General features: G+C 47.8%; 1 protein-coding gene across 1 annotated transcript in view; it reads right to left on the bottom strand.

The window, feature by feature from the left end:
* Window positions 1–12,324: 12,324 nt before the first annotated feature.
* LOC144121119 (chromosome-associated kinesin KIF4A-like) overlaps window positions 12,325–23,631 on the bottom strand; it is a 51,958-nt gene continuing 40,651 nt past the window's right edge. Inside the window, exons 23-26 of the mRNA XM_077654077.1 lie at window positions 21,182–21,307; window positions 19,494–19,547; window positions 17,770–17,901; window positions 12,325–13,201 (exon numbers count right to left, since the gene is read on the bottom strand). Of these exons, the coding sequence (XP_077510203.1) occupies window positions 13,121–13,201; window positions 17,770–17,901; window positions 19,494–19,547; window positions 21,182–21,307 (393 nt within the window). The 3' untranslated portion in view covers window positions 12,325–13,120. The remainder of the gene's footprint in view (window positions 13,202–17,769; window positions 17,902–19,493; window positions 19,548–21,181; window positions 21,308–23,631) is intronic.

The following is a 23,631-nucleotide window of genomic DNA, read 5'->3' as shown; positions in this document are numbered from 1 at the left end:
ATGGCTTATTATTTATTAGTTTTTATTGGTTTCAAATACTATTGTATTACGATTCTGTTTACGACTGAGTGCCTCTTTGGATAAAACACGAGTTTCCCCTGAGACATGATTGCCGTCACACTGCAGCAAGCGAGTCAGGTGTGGAAATTACGTGCAGGAACCGGACATGCACGACTTCTCTGCTTGTATACAGCAGGGGAGCATAGAGGTTAGTAGAATTTGACGTTAGCTGTGACTCGGGGCTTCGTCTCTCTCCGGTTAAAAGGGGCCTCCCCTTCACGCGCCTACTTCCTCTATCGCTGATTGCATATTGTTACGGACGGCGACAGCCCGTCTGGATTAGCAACGTCGACAGCACGTCTCTCCTTCTGGCAGCCAACACTTATGCTTCTACGGGATGGAGCCCTCGCGGAGCGTCGCCCGGTTGGATTCTGGGAACCGAGGGAGCGGAGGCCTGAAAGACGCCGCCGCAGCGAACGAGCGTCAGTTATCTACGCCAATTGTCGTGGCTATGTTGGGGGAACAAAGGGGGCCTCGTTTCCGGTGGAAGACGGAGTGCCGAGTACAGCGAAAGGGCTGGCGGCCATCGTCCGCAATCTTCGCAAGCATCTCAAAGGACGAAACGACCCCTTTCGGATTCTCGACCCGACCTTGCGATCCAGCCTGGCGCGTCGGCTGACATCTAATGAAGAACAGGTGTCAGCAGAGCGTGGGAACCTTCGGCTGGCCAGATAACATCGCCTCCCGCAGTCGACGTGAACCCGACGGCATCCTCCTCCCTCCCAAGCTTGACATGACCGCGGCGGCGGCGTTTTTATGTAGGCAAAACGCTAAGGCGCCCGTGTGCAGTGCGATGTCAGTGCACGTTAAAGATCCCCAGGTGGTCGAAATTATTCCGGAGCCCTCCGCTACGACACCTCTTTCTTCCTTTCTTCTTTCACTCCCTCTTTTATCCCTTCCCTTACGGCGCGGTTCAGGTGTCCAACGATACGGGAGACAGCTACTGCGCCGTTTCCTTCCCCCCCCCCAAAAAAAAACATTATTATTATTATTATTAATTCTGCATATCTGTACATAAACCCATTAAGCTATGTGCGCTCCAATTGAAGAATGAACACGATTTGAACGTCTACTCAGGTTACCTACGTTAAGCCCCTCACTTTTACTTTTCGGGTACGTGCTGGCTATGCCAAAAGTTACCGAGCAACAGGGTTTGCTTCTGATCAGCCGTATTGTGGAGCCCTCACGGCACGCTTTGGAACCAAAAGTTCCCGAAGGGTGAGGACAAGGCTTCTCTTTGATGATGATGACAGTGATTTTTTTATGGCGAGGGCATCTGGGGGCCAAGGAGCGCCATGGCACAAGGTATTTTTCGTTTGCTCAAGGTGGGGTCAAAGACCCACTTCCCAAGCATTTCACCCTAAATAAGCCGAGCACCAGACCAGGGGAAAGCTTGTACCCATTGTATCACCGGTGGGTACCCGGCGGTTTCTCTTTAGCGTACACTGATTCAGAGCACGAGGGGTGCCATAAGTTTCCTGCAACACAGCAAAGAAACAGAACCCGTTGATGAGTTACTTTTGGCAAAGACAGTACGTCAGCCGGATCCAATCGGCGTTTTTTAAAGTGCGACTAGATACGCAGGCCGTGCAGTCGTCAAAAGTTTGGGGCCCAATAAATTTGCATTTGAACCGTGCAGTGGGGACATCTGTGGAAGTCCTAGCTAACCTACGAAGATGGTAGAACCGTGGTTTTTCTTTCGAAATCTAGAACGTTGGCAGTGCAAACCGCACAGCGCGCGCGGCCCATAAACAAAGCTCCTGGATTCCAAACTTAAACCAAAGGGTGTACCTCATGAAACATTCTACTGTACTAATTGGTAAAGCAGGAGCTTATTGGTTTACGTTTTTTTTTATGGCAGCTCCACCATACTTTTTGTACTAATTGGTAGTAGTTGGTTTTGAAGAAAGGAAATGACGCAGTAAATGTCTCTCATATCTCGGTGGACAACCGAATAGCGCCGTAAGGGAAGGGATAAAGAATGTAGTGAAAGAAGACAGCAAGAAAGAGGTGCCGTAGTGGAGGTCTCCGGAACAAATTTCGACCACCTGGGGATATTTAACGTGCACTGACATCGCACAGCGCGCGGGCGTCTTTAGCGTTTCGCCTTTGCCGAACCGCGGCTGCCGCGGACGGGTTCGAAACCGGGTGCTCTGGCTCAGTAGACGAGGGCCTTAACTACTGCGGCGAGTATTTCCGATACATTTTTATGTGCGTGTTGGACGTTCAAACACGGGCGTCGGTGCGTTCCTTCACTGCCCATTAGCCGCAGTAGTGACAGATGTAACTTTGTGTGATCACAAATAGGGCGGATCGTGCTGTGGCGTATATGAAAGGAGAACGCCGGCTTCATGTTTGCTGTTTGTTTCTCTCTCGACGGTCCACTGGATTATGTCTCCACTCAACGTATACGTCCACGGATTATCATCCACGACGGAAATTATATCTCCTATCAGCAATTTTTTTTGAAGCGGAAAGCTTCACTACGCTAGGCAAAGCAGTCTTCGCGTAGGCCAGAGAATGACCTTGAGCGACCTTCAGCCCAACCACGTTAGCAGTGTATGACCATATGTGGTACGGTTATGGTGTCGAACCCTTGACCCATGGCAGCAGTCTTCGCGTAGGCCGGAGAACGACCTTGAACGACCTTCAGCCGAACCACGTTAGCAGTGTATGACCATATGTGGTACAGTTACGGTGTCGAACCCTTGACCCATGGCAGCAGTCTTCGTGTAGGCCGGAGAACGACCTTGAACGACCTTCAGCCCAACCACGTTAGCAGTGTATGACCGTATGTGGTACAGTGGTGTCGAACCCTTGGCCCATGGCAGCAGTCTTCGCGTAGGCTGGAGAACGACCTTGAACGACCTTCAGCCCAACCTCGTTAGCAGTGTGCTGATAATCCTTCGCTTACGACGCTTCGTGCGGGTATCCCCTGCATGCGGTGTCTATACCGGCCGAATTTCCGATGCACGCGGGTTCCAAGCAGCTGTACAAAGGCGTACTTTCGACGAAAGCAGGCTTGCGGAGCAAGAGTTCCGTCTGCTATGTGATCTGCATATGTGGTGGCCTGCAGCGTCACGCCACAAATGCTTGTGCAGTCGTGTACAAAATATGATTTATGAACCATGGTTCCATCATCATCATCATCGGCCTGACTACGCCCACTGCAGGCAGGGCAAAGGCCTCTCCTATGTCTCTCCAATTAACGATGTCCTTTGCATTGCAGCTGCGGTCACCGTACGCCCGCAAACTTCTTAATCTCATCCGCCCACCTAACTTTCTGCTGTCCCCTGCTACGCTTGTGTTCTCTTGGAATCCACTCCGCTGCCCTTGAAAGGGCTCTGAAACACCTTGTGATGAAAGCACATCAACGCGCTCAATCCCTGCATTGTGTTGTCATGAAAACCTGAGCCAAGTGATACGCTTCTACACGCAGCAGAGGACCCACAATCGCGCGAAAGTTGGCGAGCCCTTCCCGGCGGCTTTTTCATGCTCGCACACTCCTCCGTCGCTCGCATCTACGTATTCATGTAGAGCGATGGCTACTGGTTAGATTCTTTCAGATGTCAGGCAGCTACCAAGGCCGCGACCAATAAGCCGCGTAGCTCCGGCGGGTCAGGAAGCTCTCCCCCGGAGGAGGGGCCGGCGGAGGAGCGCAGACCTTCCAGCGTGCACAGTAACGAGAGGAGAGGGAAAAGCGCGAAGACGCGGAAATTCGAATTTTGACTACAGATAACTCAGCTTCTACAAAGCGCATTAGAAAATTTCTTGCTGGACAGTATTCGTGAACAGGCGTGCTTTAACATCCCAGCCATACTGGAGCTTTATTAGAGCCCCTTTAAGGACCAGCGGTTATCTTGCCTTCGCATTACATGCCCTGCCCAAGCCCATTCCTTCTGTGACATTCCTTGTGTGCTACGAGGTACATTCCTTGTGTGTGCTACGAGGATCCACGTTCGACGGCGCGGCGTAGACGGAGACCCAGATGACAGGCATCATCAATTACCCAGCCATGCTCGTTGAGAGTGACAACCAGAACGAAGGGGTTTAAGCCCAACCGGACCCAACCGGACCCGCCGCCGCCGCCGCGGGGAAAGAGGCTTTATCCTCCCCAATTGGCGTGGCGGTTCCGGTGGCGGCCCTCCCGGGCACATTCCAGGACAAGGGAACTGTCAGCGATCCAGAGCGCGCCTTACCTTGAGGAGCGAGTGTCAGTTGATGGATGAAGAATGGAGGCCGGTGACACGCGGGAACTGTCAGCGGGCCAGAGCGCGCCGTACCACAGCCGACGCTATGCGCTACCGCGAAGACAACCTTCTTTCCCTCGGACTCAACACGTGAGGGGGGCGAGACAATAAGTGCGGTGGTATGTTTGTGCGCCCAAGTGAAAGCCCTAGCCCCCCCTCCTTCCCCTCCGGCGTGGGCGTCCTCACCCTAGGGAGTGTGGAGAAGAGGATATAAAAATCGAGAAGCAGTACGGAAGAAGCACGCTCAGGACGACATCGTTCGCCAAGAGGGCCTTCAGCGCCGAAGCCCGACGGCGTGCAGCTTCTGCCAGCAACCGCTCGAGCCCAACTCCGGAGCCACTCCATCGCCCCCATGAAGTCGTCGGCACGTAAGCTCGGACGCCCCAGCCTTTGAATCTTAATCATGTATGATTATTGAATATATCTGTTTGTTTAAACTGAGCCATACGGTGTCTCTTTGCCTCTCCGTCCCGTGTGGACCTGCGCATTATGGGGGTCATCACACTTCATTTCGACTAGAATAACATTAGCCCGCGTTAGCCTCCACGTTTCTGTCCCCAGGTGAGTTGCGTAACGGAAATGGTAATGTTTTCTGCCTTTATGTGCCAGGATACAAGTAAATAGCATGCTTGCTTATATACAGATAGAGCCCACTTCTAACGAACCTGACGGTCAGTCTCGATCGGAATGGGTTCGCAGTATCCGACGTACGTAGTAAGTGGACTCTTCGTACAACAGCCAAAATTATACTAAGTCCGCCAAAAGTGGCATTTATTTATAAAACCGCATTATGCGCGTCTACGTGTGCAAAGCAGAGCCTATACCGCGGCTTCTTCCAGGCTCTTTAGGGCGGTCGCGTTCCCCTCGCCGAGACAATTGCTGCCAGCTATAAACTTTAGGGACGGGGTGCAACTAATCGCGGTTGAAGTGTCCACGGCAGCTGGTGGCAGGTCGGCCACATAAATCAGATTCCGGGCAGCAGGGGAGTGCTCGTACCTGGCGTTCAACGGCTTGGTCAGAGCACGCGGCTCTGCGATTTTGTGGTCTACAGGAACGTAGTCATCCGAGGAAACGTCTGGCCAGCTGTACTACATCAACGAAGCGTTGCCACAAATCTACGTCTCTCAACACGACAGATGCTCCCACTGAGCTTCTTCCTCATGGGATGCTCTGCCTGCAGCCGACCAACACATAGGCAATGTTAGCCCTCGTAGCTAGGCCATCGGCGTGGGCTCAGCAGGCGGTTACTTGTTTCAATGCCGCATTTTTATTGCATTTTTGGGTCGACATGATATTTCCGGGGCGGTGTCGCGAGGGTTGAGAAACGCTCCTTGATCTCCGTGCTTACTGGAAGCGTCACCTCCTCTTCAACTTCGGGAGGAGCCTCCTCGTTCGCTATATGACCGAGTGGTGCGGCCAGAGTTGTTCGTTGTATCTGAGAGGAATTGCCAGTGCCCTAATTCATATTTTGACGGTAGCACCGCACCCGTTCTTAACAAGCGAGCGTTCGTGATATCTGCCGCCAATATATGAGTGGGCTCGACTGTACCCCAAAAATCCATTCCTTCTAGCTATGCAGGTAACGCGTCAGAAGACTGACAGCCGAAGCGTGGTCTATATTATGTTCACGACCGTGCATTCAATGTTTTGCATATAATCTTGAACGTATTACAGACTGCAGTAAAATCTTTTTGGGTCTGCACACGCTCGATAACAAATTTCTTGCAGTACAACTTCAAAGAGCGCCAGTCGTCTACTGGCATATTGATATTGTCACGTGCTGCGCATGGGCAGATCTCCTATACTTGCGGGCGTATCAGGCGATTCGTTTGCGCAACGGTGCCAAAATTTATTTCCACTACCCTACATCTGCATTTCGTTAACTCTGGCAGCCAACGGTACATATCAAATGTCTGACAGACACGAACCTAATTTTTAATTCGTTAGCATTAGAACCCCCACTGCAGCGATTTGTCCGGCGTTTTGGTCCATGCAGAGTCCGAGGAAGCGGGAGCAGGAAAAAAAAAAGCTTACTGCACTGATGGCACCGAGCGGGGTCGGCACAAAAAGAACAGCTTCGCTTGTCGCTGTTCAAACCACTCGGACATCGACGCAGCCTTTCTCCCCGCGTGTTAAACTGCCACTCTATTGCGCTGTGTGTCAGATATCGTAGTCTTCTTCAAACTTTCATACGTACGTGGAACAGTCCAAGGCTCGAACGCGTTCCTGGTTTGAAGCCTATGCTTGATGGCTACGTACTCGACATCTCGTTTGAACCAGCTGGGCTAAACGATTTTAAAGAATTGGAAAACATGCAGAATATTAATTTGTCAAACGAAAACTTAAGCTGTCATTGGTACGAGTGAATTTAGTCAACACAGTATACATCGATCACCACATTGCACTCTTTCATACTGCTTCGGTTTCAACAGCCAAACGGTGGCTGTGGCGTCTAAGTTAAAAAAAAAACAAACATGTAAACGCTCATAGTCACCGATACGTAGTTCTTGAAGCAGTGAATTAAAACGGCTAAGCGGATATTATATTGCCGTTTTTTTACGCCTCACATGACCTGTATTAGGCGTCGCAGCCATCTTTCAGCTGTTTAAACCGAAGTAGTGCCAGGAAACAAATTCATTTATGAATAATTTAGCGGTAATAGGAGAACTATGATCTATATATGTCATGGTGTCTTACACATTGCTACAAAAATATGCAACTAAAAATTTTGTGTCCATAGTTTAAAATGCTACATTTGTTGACCCGTTGGATGAAAGTAAGTACAGCAAAAACTCATTAGTACAACTCCTGTTAACTTGCAAATTCAATCATTCTAACTGCCGGTTCGGGCCCGGCCAATGGCCATGTCGTATGCTCGCTAATTCGGACGCTATACAGGTCTTGCGCTGGCGAATTCGAAAAGGCTTCCGAAGAAAGGCCACGCCGGATATGACTGGCACGGCAAGAGGTCGTCGAAATGGTCCTCCTGGAAACCTGAATACTATGCTGCGTAGTTCCACGCGCACCTTTGACGCACGCTCGACGTCAGGCGCGCGCGACGACCGTGACAACGAACAGGTGGCCTAGCAGGCAACGCTGTCAAAGCTAGCGCGCCTGTTTGCGCAGCTAAGTCCGCGCCCAAAAAATAGTTCGCCATACAACCAAAGTGAGCGCAACCATATTTCGCAGCGCCAGATATCAAGTGCCATGAATTGCAAACCCCTGGACTTCGTTTTACCTCTTGCCAATTTTCGTCCTCCAACTGAACGAGAGAGAGGGTTTATTGATAGGAAAGGCAGAGAGGTTGGCCTGAAAAATAAATATCTGGCCTGCTACTCTGCTCTGGGGGACGGGAAGAGGAGATAAAAGAAGGTCACGATGGGGGACGATGATGATGGGAGGAGGCAGATGAACAACTACTTAAAAAAAAAAACTGAACGAGACTTCGAGAAGTAAGAATTACTTTGGCGGTCTGATACGCGGCTGGTATGGCGAGTCGCCCTTAGTCCATCCGCACCTAAGAAGTAGTTCACATTCGGCGCAAATTATAGCCAGAGGTACTCAGCACCTCACAAGCTTCGACCATAATTCTCAATGGTACCACTTCGTTTTATACCGCTCTTTGTTTTCGTCCAAATAGCCATTGAGGCTTCGAGACGGACGACTGATACGCGGCGGAGTATCACATGGTCATGTCACGTGGCACGGCGGAGGCCCACCGCAGCGGCGAGCGGCGCAGGCGGCTCGGCGAGGACACTGCGGGTGACGCACTGGCCGCGAGTGACCAGATAAAGTACCAGCCGCGTCATCCGAACCGGGCCGCTGATCGGAGCGTCAGTGTCGATGAAGCGGGGAAACTTCGACGGAAGAAAGAAAACATACATGAACTATCTCGTTGCGATGGCAACCATGCAGATATCGCACGGCGACGCGTTTACGTCACAAAAGTCGTTCGCATGGCATAAACTGTTCCTTGCGCTGTCACACGGTGGAAGATATTACATTACATTCATCTCGTTTCAGTGCAAACTGTGGCACAGAAGTTTGAGAGCACCCTTGCATCAGTGGCGGAAGCGAAGGCCAGAATAATTTGTTATTGTGTTAATACTGTTAAGGCTCATCATTCCTTACGCCTTACAGTGCAGAGAAAAGTTTAGTGTTGCGCTTGATGTTGCAATGTGGTGGAGCGAGGAGCATAGCACCCGACAACTGAGTCATGGTTATTTTACAGTAGGCGCTCTGGAAACGTGGTTGTTGCACTTTTAGTTAGCGTAAATTAAAGCAAGGGGACTGCTACAAACATACCGTAAAACATGCGCGTACTTGAGTACGCTATCAGCAGAAAGTTGAACAGAACAAAACCAAATGAGCGGAGAAATCGAGCAAGCAAACGACTGCGTAAACGAACGGTATAACAAGCAAGTGTGTGGAAGTACGAACGAGCGGCGCGCACGAAAGCTATAGCAAATGCTACAATGACTTAAGGGACGAGCTAACTAGCGAATGAACGAGCAGGGCGCGCAGCAGGCGGACGAATGAACGGGCCAACTGGCGCACGAACCAAGGAGCCAAAGGTCAAGAGAACAAAAAAGACGAGTGATGGTTACATAATCGGTTATCAGGACGCCGGCACTTATTCGTGTAGCAGGTTCAAAATACCTGCCAGAACTCATCGCCTTCAACTAAACCAGCGCGAAGCCGCTGCTTCACACACACACAAAAAAAGGCAATGGCTTAGCTCGGCTATGCCAGGATATATGTAGCGAAAGCAAGTGTGAAACTTCCCGGTTGGCCTTGTTCACATATTCCACAACGTATGAAGCACAGGCATAAACGTCCAGTATGAACTGTAGGTCCATGTTTGATTTCTGCACCGAGGCTATCCAAGGATTGAAGGGGTCGCGTCACTCTTACGCCTATTCTCTAGGCTAACGGCACGTTGTTCTTCGGTTTATTGAGCCCGCCGCTGAAGCCTCTTGGTCGCATTCCATCGTTCACCACGGGCCGTCTTCAGTGAAGCAGGACTCAGGTCTCTCCTCCGGCTGCTGTCGCTGCTGCTAGCGGTCGAGACACCGGACGTTAAACGTGCCTGTCTCGCGGCGGCATATTCACGGTGGCGTTTAGCCAGTCGTTCGGCGCGCTGTTCGTCTGCTTCCTGGCCGATTCGTTTCCTCTTCATCTCGTTCCGCTGTCGATTCCAGGCCTCCTCCAGCTTATCAGAATTGTCGCCGTGCATACTGTCGCCTCAACTGTGTTTGCGGCGCATGCCAGCTCTCCTTTTCAATCCTGTGACATCTTATCACACATGCCACGCAGCTGTCGAAACGAGCGGAGGCGAGCGCAGCGACGAGGAACGCGGTGTGACGTCATGCTAGATGGCGCGACGAGCGCGCAAAGCACAGTAACCGTCTCGCATATCCCGGTGGACACCCGAACCGCGGCGAGGCGCGCGTTGTGACGTCACGTGCCTCGGTAGAGTACCGCCACGGCGAAATCGCGAGTTTGCGGCCAGCTTTCGTTTTAAAACTGCAGTTCGGGAAAATGGCGTTCACGAAGCGCGCATTCCCCATATAAAAGCGTTGCCATTGACTACGGCCCGGGCCGCCGAGCGAACAGCGATCTCGTGGCACTTGTGGAAACTAGGGGACTTTATCCACGGCCGGTCTCGAGTGGGGCGCGCGAGCTCCCCTCGAGACCGGCCGTGCTTTAAGAGCAGCGCGGGCTGCTGTGTACTCACTTGTCTTCCACTGTGGCTCCAGCTGCGGTCAGTCACGTGGTATGACGCCAGGCGTGTGAAGCCTGGCTCAAGGTCAGAGGGAAACCTTGAAAGTTGCAGCTCAGAGTGTGGAGCTTTCGCCACTTTCGCTTAAAAAAAAAAGCAGGACTCCTATGCTGCGCTTACGAGTTCACGTGATAGCGTGCGCCGTTAGGCGAGTCATCTGGTGCTGATGAGACTTACGAATTTTTTTTGCAAGATTCTTTTATTAGGATGACGATATACACCAACACTTAGCATCAGCAAACATTGGCTTTTCATTCTGAGCAGGTTGACACCTTTGAACGAATTGCTCATTTTTTCAATTGCTTTAATTGATCATGCTATATTTTCTAATTAGCATCATCAAGCAGGCTTTTCATTCCGAGCATTGACACCTTTTAACCCCCCTTTTTACAATTACAATGATTTCATTAACTTTTCGCAGCCTATGGTACAATTTTTTTTTTTTACGCAGCACCCGATTATTCCCGACACGCGGTGCTCACTAATTACAAGCTACGCAAACGGCTTTCCGACCGAATGAGCTGTACATGCCATCGCGTAAAACCGGTGATGGTGGCTGAACCAGCCAGCCAACCTATCCCAGCTGAGCACCGTTTCGGACGCAGATTGGCGCATCGCTGGTTTACTACACTTCATCACTTCCATGCATCTTGTCCCTTACCCTGTTGCAGTAACCAATGCAGTTCAATCCGACTATTAACTGTTAATAAAGACCATTACGTGCCTTGTGCTGCTTGGTACAATAACCCAAATTTTGGACAATTATTTTCGCAACTAGTTCAAATGCTGGTAGCATTTATTTTACACTATCTGAACACTGCAAATTAACATATTTTCTCAAATGTTAGATACATTTTTATGGAACCCTTTTTTGCATGTCAGCAATGTAGGTTTGTAATGTAGCAATGCTGAGAATTTCAGCTTTATACCTGAAAGTCTTTTTTCTAATTTTTCTCATCACCTTGTGGAAAGCCTACACAATTGACAAGTTGGCCAAGACTTGTCTGAACTGTAAACAAGATGTCCCATCAAAAATCTATAATACATTAAAATAAGAAAACTATCTTTGCATATTGTGGAGTTCTGCAAGTGCAGCAAAACAATGAGATCGAAACAGTCAAGAAATCTGTGCCACAAGGTAAGCGCCTAGTAAGAAAAGTGGAACGGAGAAAAACGCCCATTTTTCAAGCCTTTCCTCGATATGCAGTTCCACCGCAGTTCATGAAAACCAATAAATAGAGGACTTCCTGGTGGATTTCAGCAATAAATCTTGGAGGCAGCAAGGATAACGAGGCATATAAGCAGGTACAGTAATTTGCAAAAAAAAAAAATTTTCTGGCCATTATTTGCGGTTAGAAAGCTGCATCCCCCCCTTATGAAGACATTTCTCATAACTATCAAACTTTCCTGGGAGGATCCATCACCTGCAAATGCGCACAGCCTTGACAATTGTTTCAACAATGCAAGCACGACAAGACTATGACAAGCGCTACAGCTTTTACGCTGACCATGGATGACAACTATCCTTTGTTCTTTGAGCAGACAAAGATGGGGAAATGAGGGGATTGTTTATGGCATACGTATGAAGGAAGTTAATAGTCTGAAACCAAAGAGCATAGGAAATTGTTTCTATTTTTTTAACTGGTGGTGTTGATCAATTGGAAATTAATGCTGCAATTATTTTACCCCTGAAAGGTACCGATTATTAAGTAGGAAAAAAAAAAAACAACCATAAGCTGCTAGTGGAACTTTGAATCCATGACCTCTGGTCTTACTGGCAGCACATTTTTTTTCTTTTACTCCATAATCAATTATCGTTCAGTGCTGAACTAATAACAGCAGTAAATTTCCCTTCATAAACACCACAACATAAAAAAATAAGAAACATTACCCCATGCTTTTCTAGGTTTCAAAACTGTTGGCCTCATGCATACCTTGTACGAGTCCTTTCATGTGCCCACGGTACAACAGAATGCGCAACAACCTTCTATGCAAGCTACTAAAGCAGACTTGAAGTGGCAACCGTATACAACCAGATCGGATGCTTGAATGCAAAATTGCATGCTTTTGCTAAGGAAAGTAAAAAGTATGCTTTAGAATGAACCGTGAGCAGTCTTAAGGCTCGCACAAGTCTGCCTATGTAAAAACCTGCAGCCGTCAAAACTTGGCTGCGTTGTATGCAGGAATGCTACTGGGACAGTGATCCCAGTGCCATGTGTCAACTCACCAACATGAAAGCATTCAAAACTTTAATGACAACCCTCAATTCATTCTCAACATTGAATTGAACAGCCATCAATAAACATCTCTAGGAACACACAAGAAAATGATTCCAAAACCATTTCCAGAATTGAGGGGTGAGGCTCTGAACCATGCGATCATTTTTCTCAAGTAGCAAAGCATGTGTGCAGAAAATACACCATGTTACCACCACCACTTCTGAAGAACTGTCTAATGCCTTAGTGTGTGAACAAGCCTGTTGAATAAGAAATTACAGTATTCAATGCCTATGCCACTGCATGCAGTAATACATTATCAGTAAATTTCAGTCAAGCACAATTAACAGCTGACAAAATGATGAGCATTTGCAATTGATTCCACACTTGCTTAAATACCATGAGTGGATTGCAGTGCATAAATTCCACAAAAACATGCAGTGCATTGGCAGCCTTCATTTCAAATATGTAGTTGGCACAAAGGAAACTCGATTCTGATGTCCAGTCCAAAAAATAAAATTTTTAGTTTTATAAGTCATACATAATATTCCATCTGCTAAAAGTGCCAATAGGCTGGTATTAAAACATAAATATCCTATGTACACAACTTGTTGTGCAGTCAGGTGAGTGCTTGCTCCTAATTCTTAGTATGTCCTGAACACTTGCAGACTAAAAAATAAAATTGCAAATTTTATAAGTGGTACACATTACATTACACATACACACACACGTTACATCCACTAAAATTGTCATTAGGCTCACACTAATATATACAAAGATATCCTTTGTACACAACTTGTTGTGCAGTCAGGTCAGTGCTTGCTGCTCAGCGAGACCGATTTCTGTTGCACAGTCTCAGGCAAGCCCTCGTCCCCTAGAGTAGAATCAGAATCCTGGAAGAAACAGACGGGCAGATTAACGGAAGGGTACCATCGACAAAACTTAAAAGTTTACCGCACATGTGCATAGTGCTTGAGACAGCAATGATGTCTGCTAGTAGTTCTCAATTTTCTGCTCCTCTTAAGTCTTTCAACCATTATTTCCCTCATAAGTAAGTAGTCTATGGAGGTCTAAAGAAAGCTAAATAACTTGTTTTGCTATGAGAAACACCCATGATTTACTCTGCAAATACGCACACAGTTATGCACGAAGCACCTTGGTGGCCGCAGATTTGTAACAAGGGTCAGCACATAGGTTTGGTTTATGGGGGTTTAACGTCCCAAAGCGACTCAGGCTATGAGAGACGCCGTAGTGAAGGGCTCCGGAAATTTCGACCACCTGGGGTTCTTTAACGTGCACTGACATCGCACAGCACACGGGCCTCTAGAATTTCGCCTCCATCGAAATTCGACCGCCGCGGCCGGGATCGAACCCGCGTCTTTCGGGCCAGCAGCCGAGCGCCGTAACCACTCAGGCACCGTGGCGGCTGGTCAGCACATATGGCAGCTCTATTCATTCAATACTATTTTACCATTTTATTCTGACTGCTCCCTGCAACAATTCATTATCTTGCAGCTCAAGCAATTATGAGGGAATGGTGGGCCTTGAGCCAATGACTAATTGCAAATAAAACTTAATTATTCCGGCCGTACTTCCTGAGTAGGGAGCGACTGGAACAGTTATACTTGTTTTATCACTCAGTGTAATCTGTCCCTCTGAAAACTATTGAACTGCCTCTGGTCCATGTTAACGTAGCCCATTTGCCAAAAGCTTCAAATCTTCCAGACTGGTACACATGCCTTCCCCTCTCAATAACGTGTACACTGAAGATTTCTACCAATTCAGAACTGTGTTCTTCCCTGGTGTTGCACCACTGATATGGCATGGCTGCCACAGCTGAAAGGGGACACAGCCTGTAGATAAAGCACATTTCTTTCTCAGCAGATTCACTGCACCAATTTGAACATGAGCTCTCCACACATCTCTCCGTATGGTCCCAGGCACTCGCAAATTCAAGCTTCACGACCAACGTGGAGTGACATGCTTTGAAAGCAAAGCATATGGCTAGGAACCATCGCTGGACTCCAAAAGACTGGCACTCAGGCTTTCTTTGAACAAGGTGTCAGAAAGGTTCGCTAAATTCCCCTGTGGCAATCCAGTTCCTGGAGACCTCCACTTCTTTTTTTCACTCGCATATTTAAAGGTGGCTCAATCTTCATAGCTGCACCACTGGCGGGGAGCACAAGCTGCAGTTACGCAAGGGCGCTTTGTACACAATTGTGGCCATGTACAAATTGCAGCGAAGCATAACTTCTCACTGTTAGCCCGTTATATTTAGTGGCATGGGCAGGGACACTATTTTTTGTTATTTTTATAGTCCCACAATATTTCTTTTTAGTTACTAGGATGTGATGAATGTGTGTAAGGGTCTTGAAATACAGAAAAAAATTCCTCTGAAGCGGACTCCCAAGTCTAGAAAAATCCCCCTTCAAGGCTACCAAGCAAGCAACGTACTTCCCCGTGTGCGCCCAGAAAAGATGGAATGCCCCAGTCCCAGTACAACATTTATCAAACATTTACAGACCGTAGAGGCAGGACATAGAAACAAGCAAAAGGGCTGTGCTCCCTCTAAGGGTATAGAAACGTTTTTTCGACAGTGTTAAGCAGAAACAAAAACGAATCGAGCATTTTGGTCCCAAAAAGGTAATTGGATACAATGTTTCGGGACCAATGCTTTTCAACAAAAAATAAAAATCAACTCCTCGCTCCCTTTTCTCTCTCCCTCACGACACAAGCTGCGGGGAGAGAAGGTTCTGCTCTTGCACTCGCTGTTTTAAGAGATCCAACAGTTTCGCTCGAACAGCCGAAGGAAGCAGTTAACCCCGCATCTCTTTCTGCGCATGCGTTTCTCGTGAACGTGGGCCGTCGGCTCCATACTGCAGGCAGGCGACGGCGGTCTGCCTTTTCATAGCACCGCCGGAAGCGACGGTCACCAACGTGCCCGTCTTCTATAGTGCTTCCATCTTCAACACGGTGCGGCGGTCCCTGCAGGCATCTCCAACTGCCAGCGGTCCTCGTAGCGCCGCTGTCTAGCAGAGGAACAGTAATGGCCTCCCGTCGCTCGACCGGCTTCCTTGCTGTACGGAAGCCATCTTGCGCACACGTATGCGCGCTGGGGCTCGCGCGGCAGCTCTTCCTCTCATCAATGGGCTGTCGTGGACTTCGTAGCTACGGATTCACGGCAGCTTTCCCGCGCACCTCGGGGCGTGCCCACATAATTCCTTTTGGGATTGATGCAGCGGCCGCCTACCGCAAGTCCTTTGCGCAGCTTCACGGCCCTATTCCATGAAGCCGCTGTTCAAGGCGGCGTTTACGGCGGCGGAGTTCAAGGCAACGGGCGACTCCTAGCACGTACTCTGCATTCCTTAGCCCTTCCAACGACTGCGGCGTGTTGTTGGTGGCTGCGTGGCCATCCACTGCGATCATAGGCAGGAGAGATCTTCGGAGGCCTACGACACTCTTGCCGAGAGTGCCCATGGATTAACCTGCCCTACCTACATTGCCGTCCTGCCGCAGCGGTATAGTTTGTGTTGTGTTCGTTTCGCTAATGACCCCTACCCACCCACCACCGGATTACTTGTGCCTTGATGGCCTTGATCTCGCCTCCCACGCCGTATTGAGCCGCATACGCGGTCTGCTGTACCATGGGTGCGGCGCGCCAGGGTTCCTACCTCAAGACATCCCCCCTTCCCGTCTGGCTCCAAGCAGTCTCATCTCCACACTTAGTCACAAGAAAATAAAACGGGGGTGTAAAGCGGATGTAACACGTATGTTTGAGCATTCGCTGTGCTTTGAGATGGCACAGGACAGAAGGCTGCGTTGAATTCATTGTTGCAGCCTTTTATTTCATCCCTGGGTTTCCGTTGGCAACGTCGTCAAGGTATATTGGGTTATGCTCATTTTTGTTACGTCGCTGAAGCTTACTCCGAGGCTCATGCGAGAGGCAAAGCGAGGGGGAGGTTTCAACCTGCAGAAAATCCATGACCTGAAACCGCGTATCTGTAGCGTATGCCAATCTTGTCTTTTCTTTTGGCACCTAAGTTGCTCTTTACATGCATTTGCTTTTGCATGTGTATATATGCTTTTGTAGCCCCTTAGAATCAACTTTCAGCCTGTATATTATGTTTTCTTGCTTCATTTTTTTTTCAAATTTCTAAGAGCTAGAGAAAAAAGCAACTATTATATGCAGCAGGTGCTATGTACATTGTGTGTTAAATGGTGCATACATATGCGTCTGCTGTTTGTATTCATTTAAATGCAAAGAGCACATCTAATAAACTGAAATGGCATCTGTATTGCACTGCTATTTCCTGTTATATGGGCGGGATCGGGCGACTTTTTTGAATTCATATTTTCTTTGCGTGTTAAATTCTAGGACATTTCATGTAAACAGGTAAGTCCAGGACGGCCGAGCCAGCATGCATTCACACGAGTGGACAGATGTATTACACCACCTGTAACATAAGCATGTGCCTGAAATTTGGCATGTATGTGCGCTTAGATGCCTGAAGGCTGCATGAAAAGGAAAAATAATTTTATTGAGCCAGAGCCGAGAAATCGAGCATCAACCTTTTGGGGCTTTCCCTGAGACGCACAACTTTTTGGACACTGCTAGTTGTGGGGACGTTTTCTGGATGTGTTCAGGAAAAATGAGCACCTCCTGGGGAGATTCCAAATGGGCTATTTTTGGGGGATCTTGAGGAGGTTTTGTTTTTGTTGGGTATGTCAAAGAGCATGCGACTAAGCTGATATTTTTGTGCAATATTATTTTCCGAGCTTTCAGCACGATGTAAAATAGACTGCAGTTATAAAGTGAACGTTTCCAAATTCATATGCAAGGAATTAAACTTATGGGCAACACACTCACCGAAAGCTCCGAATTTTTGCAACGTGCATATCAAATTGTGCTTGCAGCACCTCAAAAGCTGAACCAACCCTAAGACGGCTACCCATTCTAGCCTCACTGTAGCTTCTAGCAGAGAATTTCACCTTTCAGTGATTTGCCTAACACGCTCAGTGGGTAACATAGCAAACGACTGCGCATTTGAAACTGAATGCTTTTCCGAGATTAGAGAAAGACACTAGAAATAATTACTTTTACTGTGTTTGTAATGAAACTTTAAATGTTATAGTTGCAAATAAATTCGCATTGTTCAGGAACCCAACTACAATTACAAATCTGCATTTCTAAGCATCTTTGCATGCACCACTGCATTTTTCCTTCCTTCATAACCTCCCTGTCTTTCAAGAACACTTTCAACACAACATCCTCTCAGAAAAACTACTAGTATTGTCTGAGGATACAGTAACTTAGTGGGGCTTCTGGAAAAACCTCAATTCAACACAGCAAAGCAAAGCCAGTGAGAAAATTTTTGTATAGCATCTTGGATGCGACCGCACTTGTCAATCAAAACTACAATGGTCAACCGAGAGGCCCAAGAGACTAAAGAAGACCACTTGCAGAGTGCTGAGCCAAAGAGCAGTTCCCCTTGCAGGCGCACAGGAAGCTGCAGCTCTTCCTTTTCTTGGAGCACCCACAGCGTCCAGAGCGGCACGAGCCACGGCACTTGCAAGCAGATGCCGACGTGGAGTGCTGCACAACCACCATCCATCAAAACTTTTTGCAGAGCTTTAAGCAATACGCACAAAAATATATTTGGATGAACAGCCTCTTGGGTAGTTCAATAGGAGCAATTGCCTGTAGGTCAACCAGTGAAAATCTTTCAGATAGAAACAGTTAACACGAACAAAGTGAATAATCATGTTATTAAAGGTGCACTAAAGAGAATTCTGAGCTCATCTCTTTACCACAGGAACTAAAAAAGGTGGACGTGCACGCTAGTATTAAAGGGACACTGAGGAGAACTCTTTCAGTTTTTTTTTTTGTTAGCAACACCCGATAGTTCGGCATTTCATGGCTTTGTTGCCACTTGTCCGGGAGCGAAAGATGCATTTATTTCAAAGAAATTTGGATTCCAAGTTGAAAAAGTTTTTCCTGCCGCTCCGATTCAAACTCGAGAACTCTTAGGACGTCACGGAGAACTCTTACGACGTCTCAGAACGGAGTGACGTGAAATGTGACGTAAACACAGACTCCGCGATTTTTGGCGGCTAGCGGTGCGGTCTAGCAGCTGCCGAAATGAAAGCTACGCCGCCGCACGTTGAAGGCATCTATCGGGGGTCGCTACCGTCGCTTTGTTTACGTTTGCACCGGCGTCTTGCCAGCGTTACGATGGATCCCGTTCCCGAACACGATGACGTGGTTCTCGCAAAAACTCCGGTCTGCATTTCAGTGACCTCAACCCCACAGAGCGTGCGATGCTTTCGAGGGAGCACGGTTAGGTTAGGCGCCGGCGGGCCGTTTCCCCCTTCCTCAGTGAGCTGCCGTTGCAAACTAAATATCATAAGTCCAGTGCGGGGAGTCGCGAGAGGCCAGGACAAGGTCGGCGCATTGCACCTATCGGAGGCTGGCCAGAGCTTTGGGGCCAACGGATTGCGATTCCTTGAACGGCGCGATTGCACAGTGCAGCAGGCTTCATTTTATGCACAAACCAGAGTACCAGCAGCTGTGCTTTACCGGGACACTGAGGACAGCTCCATCCAACTTTTGTTTCCTCTTTAAAAAAAAAAAATGGTTCTGTAGATCCTTCTAGCTGTGTTGACGTTTTTGCAGCAGCAAAAGATTCATTTACTCATGAGAAAATTGGATTTAAAAATTTTTCCGCCACTCAATTTTTGATTATCACCGGCAGCTAGAGCAGCAGCCTAACTACAACTGCAGGACAAAAGCCTCTCCCAGGTCCCTCAAACTGACCCTGTCCTGTGCTAGCTGCAGCCACCTTTCCCCCAGCAGTTCCCAATCTCATTCGCCCACCTGAATCAACCTGACCCGACTCAACTCTTACTCGTGATAAAAGACTGAAAAGGATCACCGTCTGGATGAAGATGGCAGTGTTGCCTAGTGTCTGAGATCTGCACAATAAAACTAACCTCCGACACACTCCAGTTAGCTCGAACTGTTCTCACAAACGAGACCTGTAGTTAATTTTTAAAATATTTTCTATGTTACAAATGCTCCATTTGCAGTGAAGAGAGCAGAGTGTCATCAGAACACCAATTATCGATACAGGCTAACTTCATTTTCTCCTCAGTGCCCCTTAAGGCCCAGCCAAGTGGAAGACCTACCTTCATGGTTTTGCTGGGCTCCTCATCCTCCTGGGACTTCCTTTTGCGGGTGCCCTGTGGGAATCGCAGACCGACATTAAACATCGCCCATCCTTTCTAGACTGCTAACTTAGATGAGCTTCTGTAGCCAGCCAAAACAATTCTTAAATGAGGAACACCTGCATCAAACCAAAGTCACACTTGGTAAACTCACAGAAAAAGACAAAAAAAAAAGACCTCACACTGACTACCACCTTTTCTAAAAGAAAAACAAACAAACAAACAGGAGACCACGGTATAGCACTGACTTACACCTTCCTCGTACCAAAACAAGACATGCTTTCTCCCCGTCATTTGTAGCCTCTGCACATCTTTAATGCACACTACTATAGCAAGCACACTACCAGTGTTGAGAAGAAAGGCGCAGGAAGCCAGCAAGGCAGGCAGAAGTGAAAATTGAAGGTGGCAGAACTTCTAGCATTGCTGACTTGAAAATGAATGTGAGGAAAAGTAACTAAACAGAACAGAAAAGAAGTATTAATGAATGAAGGAAAGGAGTAACAGCAGAGCCATGATGATATGAACCTCACGGGGTTGCGAAAAAAGTTGAGCCATCCAAAACGAACAACAGTCTTATGCAAAAGCATGAGAAATGCACACACGCAGATCTGTTCACTGCTTATGGGATTTATTCACAGCCACGCGGTTACTTGCGGTGTCTGCAATGTACGGGCAGTGCTTAGTGCTCTAGAATGCAGTCGTAGTGCGGCAGAGTGTTCAGAACATCCGTAGTGGCGCGGAAGAGTGCTCGTAACATCTGATATTCAGCAAACTGAATATCCAAAATCGGATCATCCTGAAATTCGTGTCAACCGTGTTCACATCATCAAGCAAAAATTAAGGTACAGCAACTTCAGCTCTGCTGGAAATGGATATTTATGATGAATTTTTATGGTAAAAGGTATCAGTCTGCACAAGGTGGGATAAAAGATCCGTTTCCCAAACATATTACACCAGAAAAGCCGAGCACCAGACCAGGGGAAAGTTTGAACCCACTGTTTCACCAGTCGGTACCCAGCGGCACTGAGGATTAAAACCCACACCTCCAGAATACAAGGCGGATGCTCTAACCGCTAGGCCTGAAAATGAATATGATTAATTGACAAATCAAAAGAGCAAAGAAAGGCAGCAGGAAAACACTATAATATTGTGACCGGTTTATTGGCTTGATTTATGGGGGTTCACGTCACAAACTGACTCAGGCTATGAGGGACGCCGCAGTGAAGGTCTCCGGAAATTTCGACCACTTTGAGTTCCTTAGTGTGCACTGAAATCACACAGTACACGGGCCTCTAACATTGCACCTCCATCGAAATGCGACCGCCGTGGCCGGGATAGAACCCACGTCTTTCAGGTCAGCAGCCGAGTGCCATAACCATCACACCACCGTGGTGGCACTGCTAATATTGTGACTGATATCAGCACTCATAAACAGTGCATTTTGGAAAAGGCCATTCAGAACCAAAAATTTGAAACAGGCTTGACAAAACGTTGGTTAAGAGCCTGTTTAAGAGCACTGTTCTCTTTGAGACACTGACACAGCCTGAGACCACGTTGCAGTGGTCACATGTATGTATGTCCACAACATATAATTGAATAAAGAAACGATGCATGCGAGCTCATATGAAAATAGCACGCATAAAACTTACCATGTACTTCCTCAGCTCATCAGAGAGGCACCAGTCGGGATCATTCCGACTGGCATCATCGATCTCGCTGTCGATGCTCGTCTCCAGGTCATCGAAGGAAATTGGTGGTACATTGCCCGTCTTCGTCTGAAAAAGCGCACAAACACTGGTGATGAAAAATGAGAAAATGCGCTACCCCCTGGCATTTCTGGTGGAATACCAAGGCATCAGAGTCACAGTCGCTTCGTATACAAATGAACAGCAGTACTTAAATGAAGGAGTGCTGCATCTAACAATGGAAGCAGTCTCCGCTGTGTGTCGCGTTCCACATCCCCTTGGCACCACAGACACCAGACAAAGTTTCTGCTGCTCAGCCGTTCTCACTTACTGTAGCTGTTCATTTCGAAGATTCACTGCTCACTCTGGTGCCAGATTAAGAGTCCTTTTAATTACATCATTTGATTCACTATGTAACAGTGCATTGCATGTTCTCTGAAGGCCACTATCTCCGGCAACATCTTTTTGTGTGAACCAGGAAGTGCTTGAAGTGTGTGAGTCAGTCACTGACTGCACTGCACGTCCTCGGAAGAAATGCGGGGGGGACCTGGGAATGCTGCAATCGATAACGCTGAGAGGAGGGCGAAGGAGACACTCCTTCCTGGAAAAGGATCACCCGAACTGATGGAAAGACAAACGAGAAAAAACCAGTCAGTTGGTGATGAGCAAAACCCGAGACGACATCGCTGATAGTCTGTCCTCCGGACGGAAGTGAACAAGCCCTCGTGGAGAAGGGAAGCCTGAGCGAACGGAGAAGGTCCGCCCCTCCGTTCGTTCTCACCTTGACGCCAACGCAGCGATGTGCAAGCTTGGGCACCCCAGCCTCTGCATCATGTATTAGTTGATGTGTAATTTTTGAATATATTTGTTTTATTTTAACTGAGTCTAGCGGTGTCTCTGTCTCTCCGTCCTGTGTGGACCCACGTAGTATGTGGGATTACAACTATAATCTTCGTTCCAATACTCAGCTCAGCCTGCACACACCAACGTGCAAACATACAGCAATATTAAAGGTAAGGAATGCTACCGATACTGCAGTTTGGCATGCAGTGATCTTTACCCCCCTTTCTGTTTGTCTGCATTGTTCCACATACACCTCCATCTCTCCTGCAGCTGTTCCTTTCCCTTCCTTTTCCTGCCCCACAGTCTTCCAAAGCTGTTTCACTCTGGGCTCCGCAACCCTCATACTTTTTGAAAGGTACCAGGTGAGCCTATGCAACAGTTGGACTCTGATATATCTGACTCTAAATAGATCACGAACGAGTTCGATACTATATCGAGAATTGAACAAAAAATGGCTATAGATAAGCTCATCTGCAACCTAGAAGTGAGAATACTTGTACCCATGCCAGTGGAGTGCCAAATGTAGAGACATGCCTCCTGCCAGTGTGCTGGCAGCACACCATTCGCTAGGTCTTACCTGCTTCATTATGAAGCTGCTGTGGGCGGTGTTTTGGAACTAGACACTGCCTATCATAACATGTCTAATCATATTTCCAGTAGACTGTTAACAGAATTATCGCCCATTAAAATTAAGGTTTTTTTTTCTGCAACACCTTCAGCTGTGAAGCACACCACGCAAGGGCCATCACTGGGCTTTAGTTAGTAAAGCTGGCTGTCTTCACCACATGAGAGAGGTGGCATGGAAAATGAGTACAAGAAACTGGAGGACACCCTCAAGAAGACCACATCATGTTCACCTCATCGTGTGGTTTCACACCACTAGCGCTGCCAGAGGTGCCCAAAGCCGCGCAGCTGGCCTGTCTCCGCGTGCAGAAAGATCGAAGAGCGCCGCAGGAAGTACCACTTGCGTGGCACAAACATCGATATACAGCGCGACTTTCCTATACTTTTACACAGGACTTTTAAGAGGATAATCTGTGTTCAATACAGACAATAATTCAAAATAGCTGAGCTCAACTGCACTACACATGGATGGCGCAAGGTCAGAGCAGGTTAAGCCACATATATGCATGCTGACAGTGGTAAAATGTGCTAGCTTTGCGTGTAAGGGCGTGCACCTGTTAGTATTAATGCCCAAGCACAACGCACCCAATACAGTAAAACTTCGCCGATATGTTCGCGGTTCATAAGATTTCCTGGTTCGTACGCTTAAAATCGCCGATATTAAAATTGTCCCATAAAGTTGCACTATATTTTCACCGGTTAGCACGATTTCACGGCTGCTACGTTTCAAATTTCAACAAACTGATCGTATAATACGTTTATTGACAAACCGCACATGTGCAAACATGTAAGTGAGCCGATTGTGAAGAGCTGTAATGCAGTGGCAGTCACAGCCATGCTGGCTTCTCTGCAGTGCCGAAGTGCAAGGACGCGAAGCATTCCTGCTACTACCACCACCACCACCATTATCAGCAACAAAAACAACAACAAAATGGCATGCTAGCATT

The sequence above is a fragment of the Amblyomma americanum genome, chromosome 2, assembly GCF_052857255.1.
Source record: "Amblyomma americanum isolate KBUSLIRL-KWMA chromosome 2, ASM5285725v1, whole genome shotgun sequence".
Taxonomy (NCBI): domain Eukaryota; kingdom Metazoa; phylum Arthropoda; class Arachnida; order Ixodida; family Ixodidae; genus Amblyomma; species Amblyomma americanum.
This window is presented reverse-complemented; position numbering and strand designations above follow the sequence as displayed.